The sequence below is a fragment of the Ursus maritimus genome, unplaced genomic scaffold (assembly GCF_017311325.1).
Source record: "Ursus maritimus isolate PB19 unplaced genomic scaffold, ASM1731132v1 scaffold_1, whole genome shotgun sequence".
NCBI lineage: Eukaryota > Metazoa > Chordata > Mammalia > Carnivora > Ursidae > Ursus > Ursus maritimus.
This window is the reverse complement of record NW_024423343.1, coordinates 9,853,686-9,881,435: the sequence shown is the minus strand read 5'-3', so window position 1 is coordinate 9,881,435 and position 27,750 is coordinate 9,853,686. Positions and strand designations below refer to the sequence as shown.

Genomic DNA, 27,750 nt, shown 5'->3' with positions numbered 1-27,750 from the left:
AAATGCACATCAAAATAAATACAGACCTATTAAAATAGCATGTATTCTCACAAAAATGTGCTATCTAAAATCACCTTGTAGGGTAGCTCTATTTATAACACCTTGAGGAACCTCCATACTGTTTTCCAAAGTGGCTGCACCAGCTTGCATTCCCACCAACAGCGTAAGAGGGTTCCCCTTCCTCCGCATCCTCACCAACATCTGTTGTTTCCTGCCTTGTTAATTTTTACCATTCTAACCAGTGTAAGGTGGTATCTCATTGTGGTTTTGATTTGTATCTCCCTGATGGCTAATGATATTGAGCATTTTTTCATGTGTCTGTTAGCCATTTGTAGGTCTTCTTTGGAGAAGTGTCTGTTCATGTGTTCTGCCCATTTCTTGTTTGGATTATTTGTTTTTTGGGGTGTTGAGTTTGAGGAGGTATTAAAGAGGGCACGTCTTGTGATGAGCACCAGGTGTTATATGCAACTAATGAATTGTTGAACACTGCATGAAAAACTAATGATGTACTATGTGTTGGCTAACTGAACATAATAAAAAATTTTTTAATTTTAAAAAATAAAAATGAATCAATAAATAAAATCACCTTGTGCTCTGCAACGGGTACTTCCAATTTGGGAGACACCACAATGGAACAATTCTCTGCTAAAGGGCCCCCTCCCCTCCCCCAGCCAGACTGGGAAGGATGGAAAGTTACAGCGATCTTCTTCTGAACTTCAGTCTTGCTTCTCCAAGAAGTGTTCAGTGACTTCGACAGGCACCTGTGACATGGCAGATCAACAGACCTAAAGCAGGATTCTTTCCCCTGCAGCAGCCCCCAGCAGGATTTCATTCCCTACATTGGGGGTTCTCCACTTGGGTGAGTCTCCCCCCAGGGAACATTTGGTGATGTCTGGAGACGTTGTTGATTGTCACACCACTGGGCTACTGGTATCTAGCGGGTAGGAGTCAGGGATGCTGCCGAACATCCAATAATGCCCAGGACGGGTCTGACAATAAAAAATGATCCAGCCCCAACTGTTCTTCATGCCAGACTTGAGAAACCCTGGTTTAGGTCAACGAGACCTTGGTCCTTCAGACTGAAAACACTTGTTTTCATCCCAATAACCTCTTACCTTCCCTTAAACAGAAACCAATCCTTTCAAAGCAGGGAAACAGAACCTTCAGGAACATTTTTAAAATTCAGAATCCTTAGGAATGTTTATAACCTCTAACAAGTTAAAGACCATTTTAAGATAAATTACTTGCATCTAAAACGTTTGTTCCTGAGGAATTAATAATTGTAACATTCAATGAATAAATAAAATAATAATTGGTTCATAAATAGGTGACTATCAAAAATACTGATCTCTCCTTTTAGAGAACCACAGAGGTTTTACTGTTTCTTTGGAGAACATTCTACTTCAACAAAGAAGATAGAAGAAAGTTATGCCTTGTAATAAGGATGCCTTTCAAGGGCATATGGGACGATTGGCAAAGCTCTAAACTCTAAATGGAGCTGAGTGCTTTTAAGGCACCTGACCGTGAGAAACGATGTCGGGTAAAATAAATCACGTGCACCAAGTGAAGGCTGGCAGACGGTAAAGACGACCAGGCACCTTTAAGGAAACGCATTGAACCGAATAATCCATTCAGTGGATGCATTCCCAGATTACATTTGGTCTAATGTAGACTCTGAGTATTTAATTTTATACTATTTTGTATTTAAGTAGAAAATATAATTTTAAATTTATCAGTGTACAGAAAGAAAAATGTTTAAGTTTTTCCGTGAATATCCAGATGGTTTGGAGAAAACTACATCCTGGCAGTGTCTTTTGATTCCCAGCAACATAACCCAAGCCCTGCACCCCTCGGCATCCCCAAATCATGGTCTATGCTGGCTGTATTCTTGAAATGAAGGAAAGCCCTCTAGAGTTCAACGATAAATCACAAGGAAGCAGTGTTGGCTAAATGAAGCAGGCTATTAAAATAATAAGGCAATCGATCAGTTGTTTTTCTAAACATCTTCCTTCCCTGCGTAACTGCTTTCGTGTATAGATGTTTACTTCATGATTCCTTTACTGAAATAAAAATATTCCTCTGTGTGGCTTTGACTCTGTGAGATAGAATCTAATTGTTTCTTTGGAGAGCTGTCCTGAAAGCTTCCAAGGTGGGAATCGTGGTGGGAGCTATTTTTAACATTCCTGTTCTTCTAATAGCCCGGCTGTGCAGTGAGGCGGAGCTGCTGGATTTGTATTGAAAGCCTGATGCCACCAAGAGAACCCACCAGCCTCAGCTCCTGCCCTCAGGGGATCAGAGCAGCTGGGCCAGGGCCTCAGCCCCTGCCATGGAGATGGAGTGCCTAATATTAGCACACTGAAGCAAGAAATAAGTAGCAGGAATCTGTGGGCCATCTAGACCTTCAGTCTCCAAGGCATCCAATTTCAAAGTCAGGAGGCAGGAATTATTTAACAGAAAAAACGTAAGATCTGCTGGCGGAGGGGCGGGGGGGACAAACACATCTGAACAAATGCAAACATGATTTCAAAACCAAAGGCAAAGAAAGGAAGACATAGGAGGCCCATCTGTGAAAGGCAATCAGTAAAATATAATTAAAATCAGCATATGCAATAGGAAAGCATGGAAGGAAGCTGACATCCAGCAAAATTAGGAAAATTCATCTCAAGGTGAGAAAGAAAGTACTCACATCTAACAAGCACATAGGCAAGAGGCACAGTAGAAAGGACAGTGGCTTGCAGAGTCAAAGCTCCGGGTTGGCCATGCAAAGATCAGCCGAGTAGCACATCAAAGGACTGACTTTGACCTTCGTGTCCCCGCTGGGTGGATTATGGATAATAACAATACCCGGCTTCCAGGATGGCTGTCATGACCCAGTGAGACCCACCCCAAGCAGCAGGAGCCACTTCCATCAATCGCATAGCTTGCACTGTGCCCAGTACATCGCAGATGGCTCAAGATTTTTGAATGAATGGATAATTTGTGGATTTTAACACTGCCAAGCAATATGCCAATATTATTGGATCTCTCCGTTTTTAACAGGCAGTTTAGACCAGCAGGGCTCCAAGTGTGGTCCCCAGACTGGCAGCAAAGCAGCATCACCTGGGAACTTGCTACAAATATCAGTTCACCAGCGTCACCCCAGACCTACAGAATCAGAGACCCTTGGGAGGGCGTGGGGAGGGAGACAGGCTGCTATCTGAGTTTTTAGAAGCCCTCCAGGTGATTCTGACACAAGGTACGTGCTAAAGTCTGAGAACCACTGATCTAGAAAACTAACAGTGGTTTTTTTAAACATCAAATGTTAATATTATTCCTTTAAGAGTTGTACATGTGACATAGATAACAAAAGAAAGAGATCAAAGAGTGAAAGTCAAATATTCTATTAAAAAGCCTTTCCCGACTATACTGTTGGCACGTGTTTTTTTCTTTTTGTGACTGGGAGCCCCCAGGCTCAACGATTGTGCCTGTCCCTGCATCGTTTCCGGATCTGCTTTCCTATTATTTAAGGGCAGGTGTTGGTGAGTTTTGTCCCCAGGCCTCAGCACAGAGCCAGGGACCTTGGAGGCACGCATTATAAAGTAATTAATGGCTACATAAGCACCATGTGTTGTTATTTCTAAAATAATCTCTTCCATTCCATTTTCCTAGAACCCAAATAAGAAGGCGTGATGTTGATATGGGCCAAACGATGTGTGACAGCGATAGCTCCTAATCTGGTGACTACAAAGTGGGAGATATTTCACGGAAGTTCCCTTCCGTAGGTATGTCCTGATGTCTCCCCAAGAGACACTGAAGCCAAAAGGGAGAAAGCATTCAGTTAATTAAGAATTTATGCCATGAGACAGACAAGTTAAGGGACTGACTTAAAGACATTTATCAGTTGAATTCTGGGCTTGTATAATAAAGCAAACTGTAGAGAAGGTATTCGTTCCTTGAGAGAGAATTTTTTGGAGTGAAAATTCACCGTCGGGGAGTCTGGACACTTAGAGGCAGCTGCTTCCGCAGGGAGCTCCCGCTCCAGGCCAGGAGCGAGGGCGCGTCCCCACAAAACAATCAAACACGTGCTGTGAGCCAGAGCAGGGACCCGGTACAAAGTCAGACACGTTCAGACGCACTGCCTGGGGGAAGGGGACGAAGACGGGGCTGGGGCCTCAAATGCTGGGGTTACCAACGTGGCATCTTTGAAGGGTTCTGAACAGAGTGCAGACGAGGGGAAGGGGTGTTGTAGATGGGTCACATCCTGTTCTCATTTGCTTTAATCTGGGGGGAGCTTACCTCTCCTCCCCTCTTCCTCGGCATAGGTGGTGGAGACAGAAAGGGGGGATCCCAGAGGGGCACGGGGGGCATGGGCACAGCCTCTGGGGAAAGAATGGGAATGGCAGTGCCATCCCTCTCATCTTTTACTAGCATTTACAGGCTGCAGTAGATGCCGTTTGTGGATCCCCCATTCTGGGCATGTGTGTGCGCGTGTGTCTGTGTGTGTGTGTGTGTGTGTGTGCGCGCGCGTGTCTGTGTGTGTGTGTCTGTATGTGTGTGTGTGTGCATGTCTCTGTGTGTGTGCGTGTGTGTGTGTCTGTGTGTGTGTGTCTGTGTGTGTGTGCGTGTCTGTATGTGTGTGTGCCTGTGTGTGCGTGTGTGTGTGTCTGTGTGTGTGCGTGTCTCTGTGTGTGTGCCTGTGTGTGTGCGTGTGTGTGTCTGTGTGTGTGTGCGCGTGTCTGTGTGTGTCTGTATGTGTGTGTGCGTGTCTGTGTGTGTGTGTGTGTGCCTGTGTGTGTGTGCGTGTCTGTATGTGTGTGTGTGTGCGCCTGTGTGTGTGCGTGTGTGTGTGTCTGTGTGTGTGCATTATGTTTGTATTGTATGTGCATGTGGGTGTGTTCTCTTTAACTCCTACAAGGTTGAGACTTGTCATTCCATTTCCCAGGTGAAAAACCTGGGGCCCAGGGGAGCAAGGTAGAGTAAGTAAGCGGCTCAGCCTGGACTCAAACCCAGGACCACAGACTCCAGCCCGCACATTTCTTTACTCTTCCTGTGTGTTCTATTCCCTCTTCATGAGGCTTATTTGAAAGATTGGGAGCCAAGCAAGGCCAGCCCCGAGGCAGAAAGAGTGGGCAGGGTGTAGGTCTTACAAGAACCAAGAAGGATGCTCTGAGCGTCCCACAGGGTCCACACTAGCTCACCAGACAGGGAGCGGAGGCCAAATCACACGCCGGGGGAGGCGGTGCCTGGGCACCGTGCAGGGCCTCAGCAGTAACAGCAGCTGACGTTCGTGCCAGGCACCTCTCGGAACACAGCTCATGGATCGTCTTCCCTCAGCCTCGCAGCATCGCTGGAGTGCGACGCCTGGGTCCCGTCCATCATCCCGGGTTACGGATAGGAAACTAGACCCAGCGAGAGGAAGTCATTTCCCTGAAGTCCCGGGGAGAATGAGGGGTGGGAGCAGCCTGTGCGCTCGGACAATCTGACATCTCAGCCCCGCTCAGCGTTGCCAGCCCGGGGCTTCTGGAATGCGGCGCCGTGGCTGTCAGCGAGGTGGGCGGTGGAGAGCGTGGACAGCCTGACCACAATCATTCAGGCAGCAGGTGACAACAGCCCGAATCAGGGCAGGGGGGTTGTGGGATGGATGGGGAAGAGCTGGGGCAGATGGGAAATCCTCGACCATAGAGCAAACCCGGTGACTGTCCGGAGAGAAATAAGACGAGAGAGTGGATCGGGTGGCCTGAGCTTCCAGCCTGAGTGACAAGGGTGGTGATGGGACCACTGATAGAAACCAAAACCCTCGAAAACAGTCAGGCTTGAAAGTGTGTGTCGGAGGCCAAGGGAGGAGGACCCTGTGGGTCTGGGGTTGAGTCTGAAGAGGGGCTGAGGTGTTAGCAAGGCAGCAGGGCCAAGTTCATGAAAGTGCTGGAGCCGAGGTGACAGGCAGGAAGGAGGGACCTGAAATCCAAGCACTGAGAGCTGACAGCTCAGCATGAGTGACTGCTGTCCAAGGCAGAGGGAGGCAGCAGGAGAGGGTAAGACAGGCGCTCCTGAGAGAGAGGAGGGAACGGAAGGAGGGGAGGAGGGCCAGACTGGTCTCAGCAGAGCAGACACCATGCAGTGTTCTGTAAGCCAGGTGAGAAGTGCTTCTAAAGAGATGAGGACAAAGAAAGAACCCTGGGAATTAGTGGGAAGGACACCGCTAATAACCTGGGAGAAGTTTCGTGATTCAAAGAGAAAGGAAGTGTAAGTAAATGGGTAGGAAATCACACTATGGACACAGACCAATGTGTGGCAGTGATGAAGTTGAGGGATGGGGAAGGGGAGGGGAGGAAGGGGGAAGGGGAAAGTGGGGGAGGGGGAGAGAGGGAGGGGGAGGAGGAGACAAACATGTGGAAGCAGCAGCAAGGACTTCCTGAATTTTTGCTCCTTAGGGACTTGATTTAAGATGAGACCTTGGAATCCCTGCTGATGAGAAGCAAGGATGAAGGTGGAAGATGGAGGATGGCAGAAAGAGAGGAAGACAGAAAAGGCTGGAAGCATAAGCCCCTGGAGGAGGAGAGAAGGGGCAGCAGAACTAGGGTGGGGGCCACAGCAGCACGATTCGCAACAAAAAGGTGGAAACAACCCAAGTGTGCGTCAGTGGATGAACAGCTAAACGAGATGTGGGTCTCCATACAATGGGATATTATTTGGGCATAAAACGGCACAAAGCCCTGATAACGCGCTACAACAGAGACGGACCTTGAAAATGTGACGCTAAGTGAAAAAAGCCAGATACAAAGGCCACATGTCAAATAATCCGACTTGCGTGAAATGTCCAGGACAGGCAAATCTATAGAGACAGAAATTCGGTCAGTGTCTTGGGCTGGAGGGAGGAGGTGGCAGGGTCAGGGGACGACAGGTAGACGGTAGAGGGCTACTTTTTGGGGAGATGACAATGTTCTACAATGACTGTGCTGATGGTCACACAACTCTGTAAATATTCTGAAAACCACTGAATCCTATGCTTCAGTGGTATGTGGATTGTATCTCAATGAAGTTGTTATTAATAAAAAAAATCTCTGGAGCCATCCACATCTCCCACCTCCACTCACCCCCCACACGCATCCCCCCCAGGCAAGCGTTACCAGCAATACTTGCAATACCTTCCGCACCCAATCTTCCTCCACTGCCCACACCACATGGCTCAAGCCGTGGTTCTCTTTTGCCTGGAGACTAATTTCCCCATTTGCCCTCCCTATGTTTCTTCTTCACCAGGGTCCAGAGTGATTCTTCCAGGAGAGAAGTCAGATGGCCTGTCCCACTTCACACCCTTATACAGCTTCCTGTCACCTGCAGGATAAAATCCCTGTCCTTCCTCCATGGCCCAGTCCAGCTTACTTCCCAGCACCAAGTCTCAGTCACTTTTAGGCGCTGTGCCTGTATTCCTGCCTCAGGACCTTTGCATGTGTCATTCCCTCTGCCTAGATGCTATTCTCCCCTATAGTCACATTGTTCACAATGTGTATCATTTTATTCAGGTCTCTACACAAGAGACCTTCCCCCCTTCAGGGAAGCCCCAGCTGACCACCCTACCTGTAACCATGCTCCCATTTCTCTTGATCTCTTCACCCATTTTATTTTTCTTTATTGCACCTATCACTGCCTGACCCTTTCCCTTGACTACACACACATACACACAAACACACACACACACACACACACACGAGCACATTGTTGATTCATCTCCCTCACTAAAATGTGGCCTCCATGAGCACAGGGATTTAGTCATATCACAGATGTATTCCTGGCACCTAGAAAATGCCTGGCACATAGGCGATACTCAATAAGCAACTGTTGAATGAATGAGTGATCCTCACTACAACCCCTTATTTAAAGATGAGGACACGCTAGAGCTGAAAGGTGGGTCACATGACTAGTAAGCAGAAGGGGCTGGCCTGAAACCCTGAGCGGCAGGTTACAGTCTGGTTTGTCCCCTGGTCCCAGCTGGCACCACCGCTGGTCCCGCGAGCAGGTGAACAGCACCACAGGCAATGTGTTCGCAGCCATCAGAGAGGGCCACACCTCCGCTCTGTTCATCGCTAATGTAAAATTCACAAACCATGGATATGTTGCAGTGAATACATACTCTGACCCAAAGATGGACACAGAGTGAAGAGGCCTGAAATCCCGTGTCTCCCACAAGCTTGCAGACCTTGGTCAAGTCCTTCAGCCTCCCAGGGTCACCCCTGCTTCCCACACCCCATGTCCAGAGACGAGCTCTGAACCTCTGAACTAAGCCACTTACAAAAACATGAGCACCTTAGCCAATCCGACTCAGGACATGCCTCCAGGAGGAGGGGACTCCAGGAGGAGGTGACCTGCGTCTAACTCACCGCTCAGAGGTATCTGGACGCCGACGTGAGCAACACTCCGTGATTAAGGGCAGAGCTGGGACACAAACACAAGCTACGTTCTCTATGCCTCAGAAATGACGAGTTGTTGTTGTTTTTTTTAAATGGGCTAAAATCACCAATAAGCTGGAACAATGAAGCGCTCTGAAGTTGAAAAATGCTTTTCTCAATGCTAATAATATTTTGGCAGTGACAGTTTTGAAGATCTATCACAGCTATTCTTTTCAGAAAAAGTAATAGCTCCTTTGAGGAAAAATTATATTCTCAAAATTAGAAGGCTTTTATAAAATAAATCCTGATTAAAGAGGTTACGTTTCAATGTAATCATGTAGTCCGTGTCTATGAACATGTGAGGCATGGGGCTTAGCACTGATGGGACAGAGAAATAAAGAGTAATAGAATGTAATGGTCGCTGCCCTCGGACCAGCCACAGTCTGATGTGGGAGGTAAAAACACACAAGGTGTGCTACAGGGAGAAGCCCAGGGAGGAGAGGCAAGAGATGTGAGTCCCTATTACACATCTGTGCACCTTGTATAAAATTTCACCTTGCTCCATTCATTCATTTATTCATTCAGCAGATCTTTATTGAGCACCTACTATGTGCCAGGCATGGGACTAGAACAGACCAGGAGCTTGGTTCTCATATGATATTCCTAAGTCATGATGAGGGTTGCTGTAATCTTCCAGAGGCAAAGAAGCAGGCCCACACAGGCTGTATAACTCGCCCAAGGAGCCCTACTAGAAAAAGGTAAGGACATAGCAGGGTGTAGACTGTTGGCTCTAGATGCTGTGGTCATGTGGGATAGGTATTCAGGGCAGATGGGTAGGGGTCTAGATCACAGGCCTAATGGGTTGGGGTCTAGACTACAAGGCTGACTGGCACCTGGGGCTCATGTAACCTCAGGCAACAAGCAGGGTCTCCAGGAAGCCTGTTCTGGACCAGACAGTATGACATTGGAGCTGGATGGGAAACAAACAGGGAAAACAGCCCATGTTTAAGGTCTAATTGGTTGGGATTTATGATTGTAATCTGGGCATTCTACCTGCAGAGCCTATGCTCTTAAATACTATGTTATAATTTTAAAAATAAGAGACCCTTCTGACTCTGTCTCTCACATTAGTTTGCCACGAAACTTGTCTTTATTAATTCTCACATCCGGCCCAAACCCTATTCACCTCATCACGGCCAGCCAGTGTCACTGGGGAGATCACAGCTTCCTGGCCACCGAAAACCAAGTAGCTCCAACTATTTCCAAATACGGTGCTGTCCTTCAGAGTGTCTGGCAACTTCTAGCACCTTCCTTGCTTCTGTCCCTGTATGTGATCTCTTAGAGATGTCTCAGAGCTTCCAACGTAATCCATATCTCATCAACGTAAACCGGAGGCCGCCAGTGACTTGGACACACCCTGTTGCCAAAGTCAATAGTCTTACAGATCCTCCTGCAGTATTTGATGCTGTTGACAATACCCTTCTTTTTGAAAGGATTACAAGAAAGTTTCAAGAAAACTGTCAATCACACTTCAGAAAGATTTACCCCCCAAAATAGAAATTTTATTGGCCATAATCTATAACTCATCTTAGATTGTACACAAATGTATATGACATTTATTGATGTCTTACTACTGAAAAACTCATCTCCTGCTTCTTTGTAATAAAAATCAAAATGAAAGCTAAAGAAGATAATTTATTACTTAATCAACTCAACACCCAATATGCCATATTCATACATCTCTAGATTACCCATGCCCCCAAAAATTATATTTACATGGACATTTGACATAGAACCAAAAGCAAAATACCAAAATATTAGCAAATTTGGAGCTGATGCTTCTTTGCTGATAATATTTTCACTTACCAAGAAATGTTCTCTTCTCAAGAGAAATGAACATTCCATCAAGACAATAATGTCTCCCAAGAAGAGACTTTGGTGGTACTTTTGTTCTCTGGTGACAAGAACCTGGTTTGAATTCATGCATTCATCAAACGAAGTAATTTCTCATGGTTAAACAATCAGCACACAGCAGGATACATTTTTTAAAGGAAAGCACACTTCATACTCTTTCAGAGTTCTAATGCATGTATCTGGGGCTTCAGAGGTCAATTAATTGATGTAAATTAACCTGTAAATAGTTCTTCCACGAAGGAAATGTAGTTTTCCTATGTAAAAAACGTTTTTTGAGGATGTTCAGAGCTAAATTAAAGAAAACTCCTCATTTTAAAATACCAGTCTTTTTTTTTTTTTTTTTTGACAAAATTGTGTAATATTTCTTAAGAAGAGACCTGTTTGGTATGAAAAAGTTATAAGAATGACATGCTCGTGGGTCACACATCTGTGCCAGGAAAGTACTCAGCAAGACGCTCAAGAGCATGGGCTTTGGAGGCAGGCAGAGGGCCAGGGATCAAATCCCAGCTCCGACGGTTAATGGCAGAGACCATGCAAGTGTTCACCCCGTTTTCTCCTCGACCTAGTCAAAGCCTCCAGGGACTAAGGGACTGAATTCTGGCCAACGGCACATGGTGGGAGTGACAGAAGATGCTTCCAGGCACTGCTCTCAGAACATCGCATCCTCCAGCTCCCTGTCCCCTCAGCAATGACTATGAAGGCCACCTCTGGCCGGGAGCCCCTTTCCTGTACAAACAGACCTAGGTCCCTGAGTGACCACCTGGAGCGACGTGCCTTCCTCAGACTGTGAAATGACAGAAAATAAACTTTTCTTGGGAGCCACCGAGGTTTGGCGATTGACGTATTATTGCAGTACCGTCAAGTGTTACCCTAATATTCTTGGCCAAGCTACAAACTTCCCCGACCCTCAGTTTTCTCATCTATGAAATAGGTATAATTAAGACTGCTGAACTCAGAGATTGTTCTAAGCGCAACCTTGGAAAGCACTTAGCACAGGCCTGGCATGTGGTAAACACCGAATAAACAGTAGCTCTGTGTGTGTGTGTGTGTGTGTGTGTGTGTGTATACGTGTGTGGTGCGCGCATGCGCTGATTGCAGGGAGCAGCTTATTGAGAGGCGGAGCTAGAAGCTAGAAGGGGGAGAGGCTTGTCCTACAGGGAATGAGAACCCAGAAGGTAGAACCCTGCTTAAGAGAACAGCAGGAAGAAGTCAGAAAGCAGACGAGCAAAGAGAGAGGGCGCCAGGGTACCTTTTCCTAAGTCTCTTCTAGCTGGGATTAGGATCGTTCTAGGGCATGAGGACGAATGGAGGCCATGGGGAAGGGAAGCGCACAGACCCAGCTCCGCGAAAGGCAAGGAAGGAAAGCTGCTGGGAGTCGGGGAGACCCCGACAGGGGCAGGACAGCGGAGAGACCCCAGCCCACGCGAGGCCACCTCAGGGAACAGAAGGCGAGTCGCTGCAGATTCAAGGACAACAGGAGAGACTGAGGTAGCCGCTATGGTTCTAAAAGAACTTCTCGGTGGACGGATGTTCTCACAAGTGGAAAACTCCAAGCAAACCACATGCCTTTCAAGCAGCTCGGAGAACTACGTGATGCAAATGTCAGTGCAGATTGTTTATATTATTTTTTAAAGTTGTTTAAACTGTGACCAATGCACAAAGGTATCTATATCTATAATAAAAATGTATATTGTTTCTTGAAAATTGGGAAGTTTTAAATGTGTGATATTCAGGAAAAATGGGCAACCATTAGAAATAGCTTATTAAACTATAATTTGCTATTATTTATAAATGTGTTATAAGATAGTTTTATTGTCCTTTTTTTTTTTTAAGATTTTATTTATTTATTTGACAGAGACAGCGAGAGAGGGAACACAAGCAGGGGGAGTGGGAGAGGAAGAAGCAGGCTTCCAGCGGAGGAGCCTGATGTGGGGCTCAGTCCCAGGGCCCTGGGATCACGCCCTGAGCTGAAGGCAGACGCTTAACAACTGAGCCACCCAGGTGCCCCAGATAGTTTTGTTGTTCTAATAGAAGAAAAAAGGTGATCATTTTGTAAATCAGGATCGATTTGCCTGCCATCTCTTGGGTTCCTGATGAGTTTACTGGCAATCACCAAACTGTCCCTGAGTCTAAGTAGAATTATCAAAATCCATATTCTTATAATGCAACTCTCTGGCCCTGATGCCAATTGAGAGTCAAAGTATTTTTTATTGTTATTGCTATATTAGAAGCCCAAGGAATATCCTGTATACCGTATGTGCCAACTAGCCAGGATGTGCTATTGACATGGAAGATGTTAAGCTGTCTTAGATGATAAAGGTGAAATCCTCCTCCCCACTACGAAGCAAAAAACAATTACTTATGCTTCTGAAAACTTCAAATCAATGGTTAAACCAAGACAGCGCAGAAATGCCTGAGAGTCAGCACAGTTACAAGTGTGTTAGGCATCCAGTCATTCCTGATTCTGTCGGTAGCTCTGTAGAAGGGGGGCACAGTATAAAGCTTCACATACTCTATATTTACACAAATGGGGTATTTTCGAAGAAGAAAAATAAAATTTTAGTAAAATATGAAATTAGATCCCTATCTCAAACAACATATACAAAAACAAAATTCATAAATTAAAGGCTGGCAAAAAAATTTTTAAATGCTTAGTGGAAAATGTAGGTTAATATCTTTTAGCTTTTTCAGGCAAATAAATATTTTCTTAAATGGGCTATAAAATGTAGTAACTAGAGAGGTAAAGTTCACAAAACATAATAAGAATGTCCATTCATCCAAAGACCCCTTAAAAGTGAAAAGACAACTTACGAACTTGGAGAAAATACTTGCAATTCATACAACTGACAAGTGGTTAGTATCAAAAAGAAACAAAGGACTCTTACTAACCAACAAGAACACACACACACACACACACACACACGCAGGAGCAAGAGATAGGAAAAAAAACAGTATTTTATAGAAAAGACACATATGGCTAATAAACACACGCAGAGGAGCTCAATGTCATGGCTGACCCACAAAATCTAGAAACCCTCATGAGACACCTTATTACACCCGTTCCATTAGCAAAAATTAAAACTTCTGACACGATAAAATATTGAAGGGGTTATGAGTTCATAAAACCAGTTATGCATCACATGTGGGAGTACCTATTAGTGCGACCACTTCGGAGGAGTCTGGCATGGCCTCCTATAAGTGATCAATTACACATCCTATGTTCCAGCAATTCCACTCCTAGGTGGATACCTAAACCAGTTTCTAATACATGCACGAAGAAGACACATACACAAATGCGTATGTGTCTTATGTACGCCCCCCCATGGGGGCGTAGATGAGTGGAATTTTATACAGCGTCCAAACAATATGGATCCATCTCATGAAAAAAGCAAGCTCCAGAGAATGACATGCACGACACTGTAACAGGATTCACACATGCTGCTGCTTTTATAAATTGAAAAGAATTAAAGCAAAACTGAATGCTTCTATAAAAACAGGTAAATATCAAAACTTTATAAAAAGGAAAACAAAGGGCTGATCAACTCAAGATTCAGAGGGACCAGGTGGGAAGGGGAGGTCAAGGGATGGGCTAATGAGGAGACTGTATGATTAGTTATGGAGTTGACCTTTCGGTTTTGATGTTGGTTTCACCGGTGATTGTTACATTATTAAAAGAGCTAAGTAAATATAGAAAAGCAGGCTAGGGACAAAATGAGCGAGTGTTACCAACCATGTGTTATAACCATTCCAATTCTGTGCACAGGAGTTCCTTTAATAAAATGGAGAAATGCCCTTTGAGAAGAAACTTGGGTAAAATATCAAACTGAAATCATTTCAGTCCAAACAGTGACAAGCTACGCCCACTGACCAGACTGAGACTATTTATAGAAGGTTCTTTATTTGTTCTGACATTACTTATAAAAGAGAAATTGAAAACATCTTAAAGATCCATCACTAGAGGAATGGTTTAAAACATGAGGCCATGTTCATATGCTTTCATTAATTCACCTTATCAACACCTTGAGTGAGCGCCCATGATTTGTCAGACCCTGCGGGATACTGCAATGAGCTAGACTGATTCAGGCCCCGCTCCCATGAGGTTAATGCTGGTGGAGAAAACAGGCAGGAATCAAAAGATCACACATGTAAATGCACACTGAAAACAGATGAAGGCTGTCAAGGGAAGGAACACACAGTTATGAAAGAGGAAAAGGGGGGGAGACTAGCTTGCAGCATTTAGTGAGACTTCCCGAGGACAGGAGGCATTTCACAGAGGTGTGAAACAAAAACCTGGGGGAGCTCCCCAGGCCAAAGGAAGGCAGGAGGAAGAGCCATCTAGGCACAAAGAAGAGTGGTGGGCCCCACAGCAGAAGGTGCTCGCTCGGGCTGTCAGGGACATGAAAGGCCACGGTGGTCAGGCCCAGAGCAAGGTGGGCAGTGGGGTGAGATGGGGCTGGAAAGGTGGGCGAGTGACAGATCACAGACCAAAGAGCAACGGGAAGAAGGGACTTAAGCAGGAGGACAACCACATCAGATCTGCATAGGAAAATGATCACCTGCCACCAGTGGAGAAGGGGGTGTTTGGGGACAAAAGCGGGGGCCCATTTTGGCACGATCACTCTGGTTCAGCATGCAGCACAGTCAGGACTGCATGGACAAGCAGTGGGAGGTGACCTCAGCAGCACAGACAAGGGGCAGAGGCAGCTAGCCTAGGGGTGGCGGCAGTAGGTCTGCAGAGAGCGTGCCGGATTTGAGAGGTCTCTAGGTGGTAAAATGGAGAACACTTGGGGATGGAAGGGGTGTGGACAGAGAGGGAGAGAGAGGCCCCTTGGCTGACTTGCAAATGTCTGGCTTATAGAAACAGAAGGAACACTGGAAGCTGAGCAGAGTGGGATGGGGACACAATGAGCTCGATTTTGCAAATGGCAGAGCTTAAGGTGGCCTGGGACATCCAAATGCGGATACCAAGTAAGCAGTGGGTCAGTGAGTTTGGAGGGAGTCTGACCTGGAGATACAAGTTTAGGAGACACACTATAAAATTGTTAAAATGAATGAGGCAAATCCATACATATTGACATGAAAGGTTGTCTACGATCTACTGGTAAATATACATGGAATAAAGCAAGTTATAGAACAGTATGTATACGATAATCACTTCTTTTAAAGAAGCATATAGAAAAATACATAATCATCTGATGTGCAAGAGAAAGACACACACACACACACACACACACACACACACACACAAATCTGGAAAGAATCTACCAGATTATTAACCTACCCCCACGACTGATGCTTTGGGTTGGGAGAGATGAGTTAAGAGCTTTCACTTTTTTGTGTATAAACTTTTGCAGCACTGGGCCCTGTTTCTTATAATGAACACTTCATCACTCCAGCTGCCCCTTCACTCCATCCCTCTGCCCTTCCCCAACTCCTACCTCATTGTGAATCCCCACCCAGAGGCAGATGTTGGCAACAGAACAAGACAGAAAAGGAAAGGCGATGCCAGTTTTATATGCTATTTGATGGTGTTAAAAAAAAAAAAAAAAGGAGGAATTTGATGTTTACCTTTAAGCTGCATCAAAACAGCTGTATCGGAATGTTCACTGGTAAATGCCCTCCCTGCTCCTTGAGGGTTAACGATCAAGTTGGCTGAGCAGTAAGTCAATTAAGATGACTGCGGAACACATGTCTGGGGGCACTGGCTTGTGCTCTCCTACTGGTTACCCATTGGGCTCCAAGGATTCAAAAGGCTCATGTAATACCCACCAGTCCCCCATACTGATCAAGGAACGTTGAAGACCTCCCCCATTGCGGAGAACAATGTACCAAGAACTTGGCCTAATGAACATACACAAACAAAAGGAAATTAACATAAATGGGAAGATGAGGTGGCTTTACATAGCAACCTCACAGATTATCCTGGATTTTTCTTGTTACGGTGCATAATCACCCCGCACAGTCCCAGTCCACACACAGTACATATTTGCAGAACTGTTTCCGAAATGTCCAGACCCCTATTTGAGCAGCATATCATTATCCCAGAACAAAAATGGTGGACCGCTAAGACAGAAGCATCCTAATGTCAGAAAGCCAGCCAAGGAACAGGATGTCTATCCCCATGTGGATTTCCCTCTTCCATTCCCAGGCCTAGGAAGCACAGACTGAGAGAATCAAATGAGAGCTTAAAGTGGCCTTGTCTAGCAGCTGGACAATGTATCACTGAGCCCCCCCTTTACTTAGTAAGTGTGTCTTCTATAGAGAGATGTATTATAACTAATCTATGGAAATCATACCTGCAAGGCAGACGCAGGTGAAATTGCTCCCATCTTGCTTTTCATTTACATCCACACAGCTGGCGTTGTTCTGACAGGGCTTCCGCTGGCAGGCATCAAATTCTTCACAGAAGGTACCCACGTACTGCTCGTCACAACTACAGGAAAAAGTTGCCTAAAACACAAACATACGGTGTATGTTACACGAGTCCTCTAAGACGTATGCTTTGGCTGCGAGTCTCAAGGTTCAAAAGCACCGCTCCTTTTTGTAACTATACCAATACTGAATGCTTTAATCACATCATTTATATTTTGATCTGATTAAAATCGTAGCTTTGGGAGAAATGGTGTGTATTTCCTTATGGTTTAATCTCAAACATTTATTTTCCTCATTCTTTCTTTATTGATATTTACCCCAACCACTTTCCATCTTACTAAAATAAAAAGTGGAAAAGATAGCTGTGTTTTAAGCAAAAATGAAGTTTTGCTGACCTGCCACGGAAAGGACCGTTTTGCTAGAGCTGATATACTGTGCCGCAGCCACTAAAGGAGCTGTCACGCCGACCAACCAAGATCCTGCAACATCGATAGCACTTGTAACAAAGCCTCCTCAAATGTCCTGCTCTGACCACCTTCCAGAGCATCGACAGAATTTACTGAATCACCATGTAAATTAGCCTCAATGTCAATGTACAGCTATGCAGACGAATTGAGTGCAAGGGAAAATAAAAAGAGTAGAGTTCAAGTAAACGTCTTCTCTGGTTCATGGTATTCCTGTTCTCTCAATAAAAGACCATAACTCAGACCCAGAGCATTGCATTTGGTTGGAAGCTTCATTCCTGAGATAGTTGCCAAATCCAAATACAACTGAGCCTTTCTGTTCTTTCTCCCACCGTAATGCCTGAGGGTGGTGACTGGGGGGGGGGGGGGAGGCCACTAATCTGGTCCCAAACCCTGTGTGAAGCGTGAAGCAATGTAGGTTGATATCGCAGATCTTCATGAAGAGGGGCGTGGAGGAAGCAAAGGAGAAGGGCATAAACAAAACTTCACACTTAAAAAAATCAAAACAAAACAGAAGAATGCACGTTCTCAGCACTCCCCAAGCCTCCACATCAGGCAGGTGTTCAAATCCCTAAAGTCCAAAGCCCCACCCACAACTTCTCTTCAAACTACCCTTCCTCCCACTTCCCTCTCTCCAGCCCCAGTCCCCTGCCTCTAATCTCAGAGAGAGACTCTCCCCCTCTTTTCCAGATGTTGTTAACTCAAAATCCCCACTCAGGACCCTGACCCGTAAGCACAACATGTTGCCCTTCCTCCTGGAAGAGAAAAGCGTTCTCCATTCTTCTCTTTAAATTTTTTTTTTTTTGGTATCTCAATCAAGCTTAATAGTTCTTGTCCATTTCTTGATAAATGTACTACTGCATATTTAGATTTTTTGTAGCTATTGGTAATGAGCTACAAAATATTTTCCTCATCCTTTTCTTGTAATATCCATCATACTTGCTAGCGATTAGGACACGTGCATAAAATGCTAGAGTTCTATTACTGGTCATCACATTGAGCCCTCACTACAGGTCAGCGTTTTTACTTGATTCTCTTGAATTTTCTAGATAAAACAACCCTCGCCCCAAAACTGCATATCAATTGCAAATAAGGATAACATTCCCCCTCCCTTCTCCAGCCCTCATGGTTGCATTGCTTTTCTAGAGTAAGCTTGATTTCAAAGGGAGATCTGTAGAATTTATCACTAACTAGTAAGCTGGAGTGAGGACTGAATTTTATCAAATGCTGTTCTAGTTTCTTGGAAAACAATCTATTTCTTTCTGTCTTTGACCTAGCGATATGTGAATGTTTAGACGCCCTGTCTTCACTCAACCTTGCATTCCCGGAACACCCACAGAGGCATTATGCAAAATCGTATTATGGACGCATTCTATCTGTAGCTATACATCTATACTTGCCCCTTCCCCGACAAACAACTTTTCTAAGAAAAACTGTCCCTTGCACATGAGATCATAGTTTATACCATGATGCCCCTTGCCAAAAGTGACTAAACCAGGAGTAGATGGACCCCTGACCTCAGCATCCAAGCAAGGACCCGTCAAACTCGACCTTGAGCTCTACCAAACTGCCAGATTTTGTGCGTTTCTTCAGTTAACTGAATATGTTTTGTTTTGTTAAGGGAACGGGAGAAACCCTCATAATCTGCATAATCAATTCTTCTTAAGCGTGTTCTTCAATTCTTCATTTATAGCTCATCTTATTCTTCAATGATATCTTAGAAACTCAAACAAGTGGAATAAAAGCAATGGCTTTTCTTAAGTTTGAGTTAAATTTTCTGCCTTCTATTTCCATCCTCTCTCGCACCTCTTTGTGGCAAACGGAAATTCCCTCTGCCTGCTAGCAATAGCTGACTCCCTATCTGCTTTTTCATGATACTGTGAGGGTTTTTTTTTTTTTTTTTTCCCTTTGTGTGTGTTTGCAGGGACCTTGTAGTTCAAAGCTGGGAGAAGCTGCATCAAGGCTATTAGAAACTAAGAGCCTTTTAAATAGGAAACTCTTTCTCTAGAATTATCTTTTAAGGAAAATCTCGCCCTTGTTGAAATGTGCAACAGAGCACACCTTTGATATTTGCAAGGACGTGTCTGGAGCCCTTTGTGCATCTGCAGATTTGTGACTGCTTTTGAAATGTAAACACTGCCTGCAGGGTACATACAATTCCAAAATGGGCCTCAGCATCATAATAAATTACTGTGTCATTATTTGCGGCAGCTGTCCTCTGAAATTTACTTGGTTTGTATCCAGCAATGCCTATTGCAGATCAATTTCTTTGGCATTTGGGGAATACATTTTGCATATAATTCATCTGTTATGTCTCATGGAAAATATGTTGCTTGTGGAAATAAATTATTAAAAACCCCAAATCAAATATCTTCAAGTTAGCTTTGATTGAATTTAAAACTAAAACAGAAGCCACACATTTTGTTTTGCTTTGTTTTAAGCCGGAAGGTTGAAAGAAACTTTAAGAAACTGTTGAAACAATTGTTTTTGACCAAGCAAAACACTGAATTGATTCTTAAACTTCGATTGATGGATAAGGAAGAAGATTAACAAATGTTTGCATACCCATGACCATAAAATTCTAGTTAAGTTTTTATGTATTCTGTATCATATGGTCCATAAAGTTAGATTTCCTCCTAAGTCTATTTTCTAAGAACAAGAGCTTTCCTACAATATTAAGATGTTTGTTTTAATAGTTTCAAGAAGCGATTTGTAAGAGCCATGAATATTTACCAGGAAGCTATGTTGTTAGCATCTTTGTTGAGGAAAACTGTGATCACTGGAAGTTGTAAACTGTTGTATCAACCTTAAGAAGTTTAACCCAGCACTAATCTAGGTCCAATTGACTTAACCAGCATAAAAGACAAAACGGATTTACTTAAAATCAGTAGCTTAGAGGGGTGCTTGGGTGGCCCAGTTGGTTGAGTGTCTGACTCTTGATTTTTGGCTCAGGCCCTGATCTCAGTGATGTAGATTTGGAATATAGGTGAAGTTCAGTGGAGTGGAATCTGGACCAAGAAAGATTTCTTGAGACGTCTTTGGTGCGAAATGGTGGTTTATTAAAGCAGGGCGGCAGGACCCGTGGGCAGAAAGAGCTGCTATTCCGGGGTTGTGAGGGGTGGCTGATTATATACCCAGGGGTTGGGGGAGGTAAGGAAAAAGGGAGGGTTCAAGAGAGTACTTTCATATGTTAAAGAAGACTCACTGGATACTAGAGTCCTTGCTATTGTCAAGTTAAGGTTGTTTACCCCTCTAACCCCTCTAGTAAGGCATTCACATGAAGATAGTTGGGAACTTCCTGGAGGCTGCAGATTATAAGGACATTTAATTGTATCTACATTCCCTTCTGGAAGCTAGGTTATTGATAGAAATGCTTTTGTTCTTGTAGACTGCCAAAACATTTGTAAACTGAGGGAGACTCAAGTCTTGCAGGATTATGGTCTCTATAGGTTAACTATTTCTTTTTCCTTTAGGGCAGCCAGGGGTGCCTGAGGAGGGTCACATTCACCCCATGGGGGGCGGGGGGTTGAGGGGTGTCAGTTTCTGCTTTGTCCTCAGCTTGCCTTCTGTTCCCTCATCACCAGGGTCTACAGATCAAGCCCACATCAGGCTCCCCGCTCAGCACACAGTTGGCTCTGCCCCTCCCTGCGCCCTCCCCCCCCTCCGCCCCGTGCTTGCGTGCGCACTCTCTCTTTAAAATAAATAAACAAATCTTAAAAATAGAATTAGTAGCTTAGCTAAATTACAGAAAGATATTTCCTTGCAAAATTATTGTATATTTACACGTAAAAGTATTTTTTAAGTAAGATGAAAAGTGACCCTCAGAGATTAATCTTAAAACCCAATGCAGAATCTCAATTTTCCCCAACAGCTTGACGTCAAATATTCCATTTGTACATTAATGGAACTTTCTCAGTGGTAGGAAGCTCCCTTTGAAAAGCTGCAGGTTTTAAAAGTTTCAGTCACACCTGCATTCATTTGTTCACCCATATGACAAATATTGACTGAACACCTACTGTGTGCCAGGCACGGTTCTAGGACCTGGAAACACAAAAATGAACAAGCCTGTCTCTTAGGAATGCTAATTTAGGGTAGGTGGCTGACGGTAAATGAAATGAATAGGTAAACAGTGGAGTAAATGAGGGGATGAATGCCATGGGGAAAAAGAAATTCGGGAGGGGAAAAACAGGGGCCCCATGAGAAACAAGCCCATTAACCCTCCTATTGTGTTTACTGTAAGGATGCTGGTGAGAACATTCTATGCCACACATTTTGTGCCTCCTTTATAAAGTCCTCCCCAAGAAAAGTCACTCAGTTAAGTGCCAGTAAAAGTTCTGCTAGTGGTGAGAGCTGATGTTTTGTCCTCGTGAACAATGCAGATCATGTGACTGCCCTTTTTTTTTTTCTCCTTTTTGATTTGCTCAGTGTCTACTGGAGTTCAACTTCAACAGCGACCTCGAGCTCTGTGACCTCGATGGCTGTGTCCTCTTCCCAGCTTGGATGTTGCATTCTAATTTCTCTCTTCTCTGACTGTGACTTATGTTTTTGTACTTTTTAGTATTTCAATACTTTATGAAATATGGAGTCAAATGTGTGATAAGTAAGTCCAAATTCCCCAGCACGGCACACAAGGCCCTTGACAACCTGGCCCATCTCACTTTTTCTGTTTCATTCTCTGCACCTGTCGCTTCTCAGTAAAGCCTAATGGTCACGAACAGATCATCCCACTGAGACACGTTTTCTGAAGAGCTTTATTTCTCTTTTTCAGGGTCAGAATTCATCCATTCTATCTTACTCTCTCCCTTAAACAAAGTATACAGAAAATACATTTATCTCTGGTTGGTGTCCCTGTGACATCAGCATGAACATAAAAGCCCCAGCTGACTGGACACTGACTCTCGTTGTTTATAGAGCTTGCTGACGTTGAATTATCTCATTAATCTTCCCCACATCTGTCAGGTGGCTGTTATCACATCCATTTTAGGAATTGAGAACAGACTCAACAGGGAGGTCAGATACATTTTGGAAGGTGTCCCAGTCAGCAAGGACAAGGTCAAGGCTTAAATCTGGATCATCGATTCTAAACCCTTCCCACGCAGAGCTGAATATTGTCCTACCATCACCACATTGGTCTGTGTGCCAAAGACGCACGTGGGGTGCCCTTCACCCCGACTGTAAAACAACCCCGACAACTGCAGTATGTTGGCTCTTGCTGCAGACCGTGTGGTTCGTCTCCCTCCTCTCTTGCTGTCTGGCTGCCTTCCTTACCGGCATCGCCGACTATCCTTTTGGTTCATTGATTCTAATTTCTTTTAGTCTTAAGAACAATACCAAATGTAGTCAAGTAAGGTTTCAAAATAGAGTAAAAATATCCTTCCTGAGGGTTGAAAGTAGCCCCTGTACATGAAGTGCCTAATCGCCCCTGAACAGACTTGAAAACTTGGAATGGACGATTTTCCACCGGGACTGGAGGTCCTTAATGCCCGGGACTTTAGTTACGCGTACATAATAGATGCTCGGGTGTTCGTTGAATTCAGCTGACTTCACAAGGGGCGGCTTGAAGGCAAGGGGTCCAAGGTGAGCCCGGTGCAGGTAAGGGCTCCTCTTCCCCTACTTCCCGGTCTATCCCTGAGGAACTCGTGTTTCGCTAAGACAGCCTCACAGTGACTTACACATTCTTCATCATATTCTTACTAAAGGGGATACTGGAACAGAATTTGGAGGGCAATTCCCAAGCCCAAAGGTGAGTAACAGGTCCCTAAACCTCTGAAAAGAGAAAGGAGATTATCTGAGCCGCTCCTGGCTAAAGGACTCTCGGGCCAATTTCCGTTTCCACCAGGGGCCAGCCCGGTTCCAAAGGACATCTGGGCTATTCGTAGCTCACCATATGAACATCTGCAAGGTCAAACTCCAGCTAATGAATTGATAATTGCTAGAGATAGGTGACACAGACATGGTGGTTTGCCAAATTACTCTCACTTTGATATATGCTTGAAATTTTCCGCAGTAAGAAAGTCTGTTGTTTTTATTTTAAGCGTCTGGCTAAGTCCCAAGGAAGGAAAGATAAGACTTTGAAAAATGAGAATCGCACTCAGCATCCTGTGTCCAGCTCCTCCCTGTGGAATCTGCTATTGCTTTTATGGCAGGGATGTTGCAGAGAACCTTGTGTGCACGTCACTGAGCCTCCCTCAATGTGAAGTCCCACGCCAGAAACTTCTTTCATATCCCAGTGCCAGGAAAAGCCCTGCTTGCCCTAGAGGACTGACTGCTTGCTTTCTCCGGTGGACAACACAAATCATGTAACTGAGCATAGTTCCCTCTAAACAGCAGAGTCTTCGTGAAGCTCAGCCATTTCTGTGCCAGGGGAAGGCTTGGCTGCCTCTCAGCTTCCCCAGCACGCCGAGGTCACAAGCAGGGCACACGCAGCCCAGATCTCAGAGGAGAGCAATTCCTGCTTACAGAGCCTATGGGGAAAAGTTCAGGAGTCTTCTCTAAGCGAGTTCTCTAGATACCAGCAGGGTCAAGACATAGAGTCTATTGCCCAGCAATCGAAAGTTCTGGAATCTTTTTGCTCTTTGTTAATGGGGGAGCTCCAAGTGCAGCTGTTCATGAAGACAATTGTCCAAGTAGGGGCTTTCTGCAGACACTTTTGCTGAGAGTTACATTGTCTTAAGTGGACTTTAGGAAAAGAAGGCAGTGAGTCCCCATTGTCTCATGTAACAAAGCAGGATCACTCAGATTCCAGCCTGAGCTGTCCCATCACCCCAAAACGCACTGACTCTGAATCTGTGGAGATGGGAAGCAACAGAAGCCTCATCTGGGCAATCCTCAGCCAAGGACCTATTATTCCAGCTCCTAGGAGCCTGGCTGGGTGGTCCTTTAGGTCTGAAATCTCACAGCTGATGTTAGGAGTTAGTTGCACAGGTAGGTAGTCAGGGCCACCTGTATTGTAGCTTAGACAGGACCACACTGACTTCTGCAAAACGTCCTAAAATAAGGCAATTAACCACAAAGCATTTGTTAATATCACAGGCAAGGGGCATTTAAGACATAAGCTCCCAGATGTCAGCAAAAAAAGTCCATCAGCTCAGAGACATGAACCTAATAGGTCGACAGATACGTGCCCAAAGCCCTGATTGGCACGACTCAGCACACCCTGACTGCTGAACAGAGTTCCACAAAAGAGCTCCTAAAAACCCTAAACTTAGAAACTCGGGGGGCAACTGTCTCGGAACCCCCCCTCCCTCTCGGGGGGCTTTCTACTCATGCTCAATAAACTTGGCTTTGCTGCCCACCACTCTTCATCTGGTCTACGTCTTCATTCTTCGAAGTGGCGTAACCAAGAACCGCAGGCACGAAGGGGACAAAAACCCTGTAACACTGACAGACACTAAAACCTAGATAAAAAGCAGTCATCACAGCACACGTGTTCGTTTGATTCAGCACAGGTGAGCTATAACTAATGGGTCAGAAGACCAATCTAGCATGGTCTTTAAGACAGGTAGAATTTAGCCTTTTACTAAGAACATAGATTTGGTAATTCAAAAATGGTTGTTTGGATATAAAATTTAAGAGAGTAGCTGAGAATTCTTATTATGATGTGAAAATCCCTACACATGCCTCTTCCTGAGCCCAGGCCACACAGGGACCCCTGGAGCCCAACCACAGAGACAAAGTTTTGCCCCCTGCTGGGAACACAGTAAATGACCTCAAAGGAAAACTCATTATGAATTACATTTTTTAAATTCTTGTCTGTTGGCTGGGTCTTACTGTTCATTCACTACACATGGAATTTAAACAACAAGCTCGCATTGCTTATAGCTCAAAATCTTATTTCCCATTAACCTTAAACACACTATCCCTCTTCTAGTTGGATTCATTAATTGCAAACATAGCAGCTTATTTAAAAAAAAAAAAAAACAGAGGCTTAGAAAACATGCAGATCATCTGAACATGAAATTCAAAACTTGACATTCATGAATTCCTAGAATTCATTTCTTTGGCTTAAATGTTAAATTCTGAAAAATAGGAGCAATAAGAAATGAGCCCTGGTCTTTCCTTCCAAAGGACACTGAAGTTTACTCTATTCCTCAAGGGAGGAGAAAGTAAATGTCGTTCAGGAAATTTTGTAATAGGCTTTCTCTCTCAAAGTGGATATATGGATTGGCAGAATGGAGACATTCAAAAGTAGTTTCTAACCATATCCTGGCAACTTTTGTGTTCTCAGCATGCTGAGCACGGCCATAATTAGGCATAAGATTTCCATGTAATCAGCCTGGATCTTCAGTTCACCAGTATCTGTGTATTTATTTGATAAAAAGTGCTAATCCATTAGCAAAAGTAAAGTTTGACTTTAAAAAAAAATGAATGTCACTGAAAATTCATCTTTTATTGAATTTCCCTAATAAAAAAACCAACCTGATCCAATAAGTAAATGACGTACCATTCTAATTTCTTATTTTAAAATTCCATTTAGTCTCCTACTTATTTCCTTTGCTACATGAAAAGAAAATGGTAAAGAAAAAGCTTTAATAAAATGGACACTTTGATGTATAAATTATTGATGAGAGACTCACTGAAGAATAAAGACCTTTCCTACCATCTTCCTCAAGCTACCTCAGATGGAAAACCCACTGTAAGTTACATTTTTTTAAAGATTTTATTTATTTATTTGAGAGAGACAGATAGTGAGAGGGAGCACGGGCAGGGAGGAGAGGGAGAAGCAGGCTCCCCACTGAGCAAGGAGCACGACCTGGGGCTCGATCCCAGGACGCCAGGATCATGACTTGAGCTAAAGGTAGACGCTTAACCAACTGAGCCACCCAGGCGTCCCTTGAGTTACATTTTTAAGCATAAAGCAAAGATAACGAACCAGTGGTAAATTCTTCTAAAGATGGGAAGCCAGTGGGGACGGGGAAGGTACCCAACCACCATTTATTGAAGAAAGGCCCCGCCATATGCTAAGTACTATTCTGAAGATCAGCTTAATCCTCCCAACAGTCTTGCAAGATCAGAATGATTTTTCTATTTCACCAAGGAAGAAACAGTTCAGAGACTTTAAGTAGCTTGCTCAAGGTCACACAGCTAGTCAGAAACAGTGGGAGATGGATTTAGTCTCCTTGCAAAGACATTTCTTACAATTTAAGATATTCGGAAATGCAAGGAATCGAGTTGCAAAGTAGGAGGGGTGGGGTTCGAACACCATTCTGAGAAGGGGGATAATGGAAGCATTCATGCGCTGATTTGGAATTTGAAGGGGCTGGCTTCCAAAGGCCTCTTGAAATCTTAGATCTGAGGCACCCCAGTTTCAGTCCCATGGAGGCTACAAGTCCCCACTACCCCTCTCCTCCTGCAACTGACTGCATGCCTCCCTGGGCTGCAAACAAACCCCTCGAGGGTTTCTTTCCTACTTTCACCGCATCCCTGTGCTCAGGCTGCCATAACAGAGGACCACAGACTGGGAGGCTCGAACAACAGAAGTCTACTCTCTCACACTCTAAACACCGGGAAAATCAAAACTCAGGTGTCAGTAGGGTTGGTTTCTTTGGAGGCCCCTCTCCCTGCTCATGGATGGCTACCTCCTCCCTATGTCTCCACAAACCTTTTCCTTAGTGATGGTCTGTGTCCTACTCTCTTCTTCTTGTAAGGACGCCAATCACCTTGGATGAGGGCCCCACCCATATGACCTTGTCTCACCTTGACTATCTCTTTTTTTTAAGATTTTATTTATTTATTTATTTATTTATTTAGAGGGGGCACAAGCAGGGGAAAAGGGTAAAGAGAGGGAGATCATCTCAAGCAGACTCCATACTGAGCACAGAGCCCCATGTAGGGCTTGATCTCATGACCCTGAGATCATGACCTGAGCCGAAATCAAGAGTCGGGCACTTAACCGACTGAGCCACCCAGGTGCCCCTTGATTGTCTCTTTAAAGGCCCAATCTCCCAATACAGTCCTATTCTTAGGTCATAGGGGTGAGGGCGTCAACATGTGAGTTGTGCCAAATCAGCCCAGAACAGATCTGCACCCTCTCTGGTTTATTCCTCCAACTATTTTCGGAGCAATCTTCCTCAAATGCTGCTTTTAGTCCTTCACAAACATTTGATGCTTTTGTAAGGAAGTCATGATCCTACGGGATACTTTGAACAACAGCCTTCTGGAGAGGTTGGCAATATACATACAGAGACGTTTAAGACACAGTTCATGTGCTCCAGGAACTGACAAGCTAGTTAGAGAAATACGTCTATGTCACTGTCATCACCACTACCATCTTCATCGTCTACATTTATTGAACACTCAGTACTTGCTCTTAGAAGGGCTTTGCAAAATGCAGTTATCCTCATTGTTACTGCTATCCCAGTGTCATATTTGAGGAAACTGAGGCACAGAGAGGATGAGTAAATTGACCAAGGTCTGCTGGCTAATAAGTGGAAGAGTTGAAATGTGAGCCTAGATAATCTGATTCTAGCATCTTCCCTCTATTAAAAGAAACGACATTAACAGTAAACCACAGTGCTCAGATAGCTGGGGAGCCCACACAGGAGCTGGCTGCACGTGGCCCACGTTAAAGGTACAATACTTACTCCCTTAGACAGAACTCCCAGCTCCCTGCCCTGACTGTTTCAAACACTGACTGC

The 27,750-nt window shown here is 44.5% G+C and overlaps 1 protein-coding gene across 1 annotated transcript in view; it reads right to left on the bottom strand.

Moving 5' to 3' along the window:
- The window catches only part of DNER (delta/notch like EGF repeat containing), a 239,418-nt gene that overhangs the window by 96,101 nt on the left and 115,567 nt on the right, over positions 1-27,750 (bottom strand). The window contains exon 8 of the mRNA XM_008690561.2: positions 16,574-16,727. Within this exon, the coding sequence (XP_008688783.2) occupies positions 16,574-16,727 (154 nt within the window). The remainder of the gene's footprint in view (positions 1-16,573; positions 16,728-27,750) is intronic.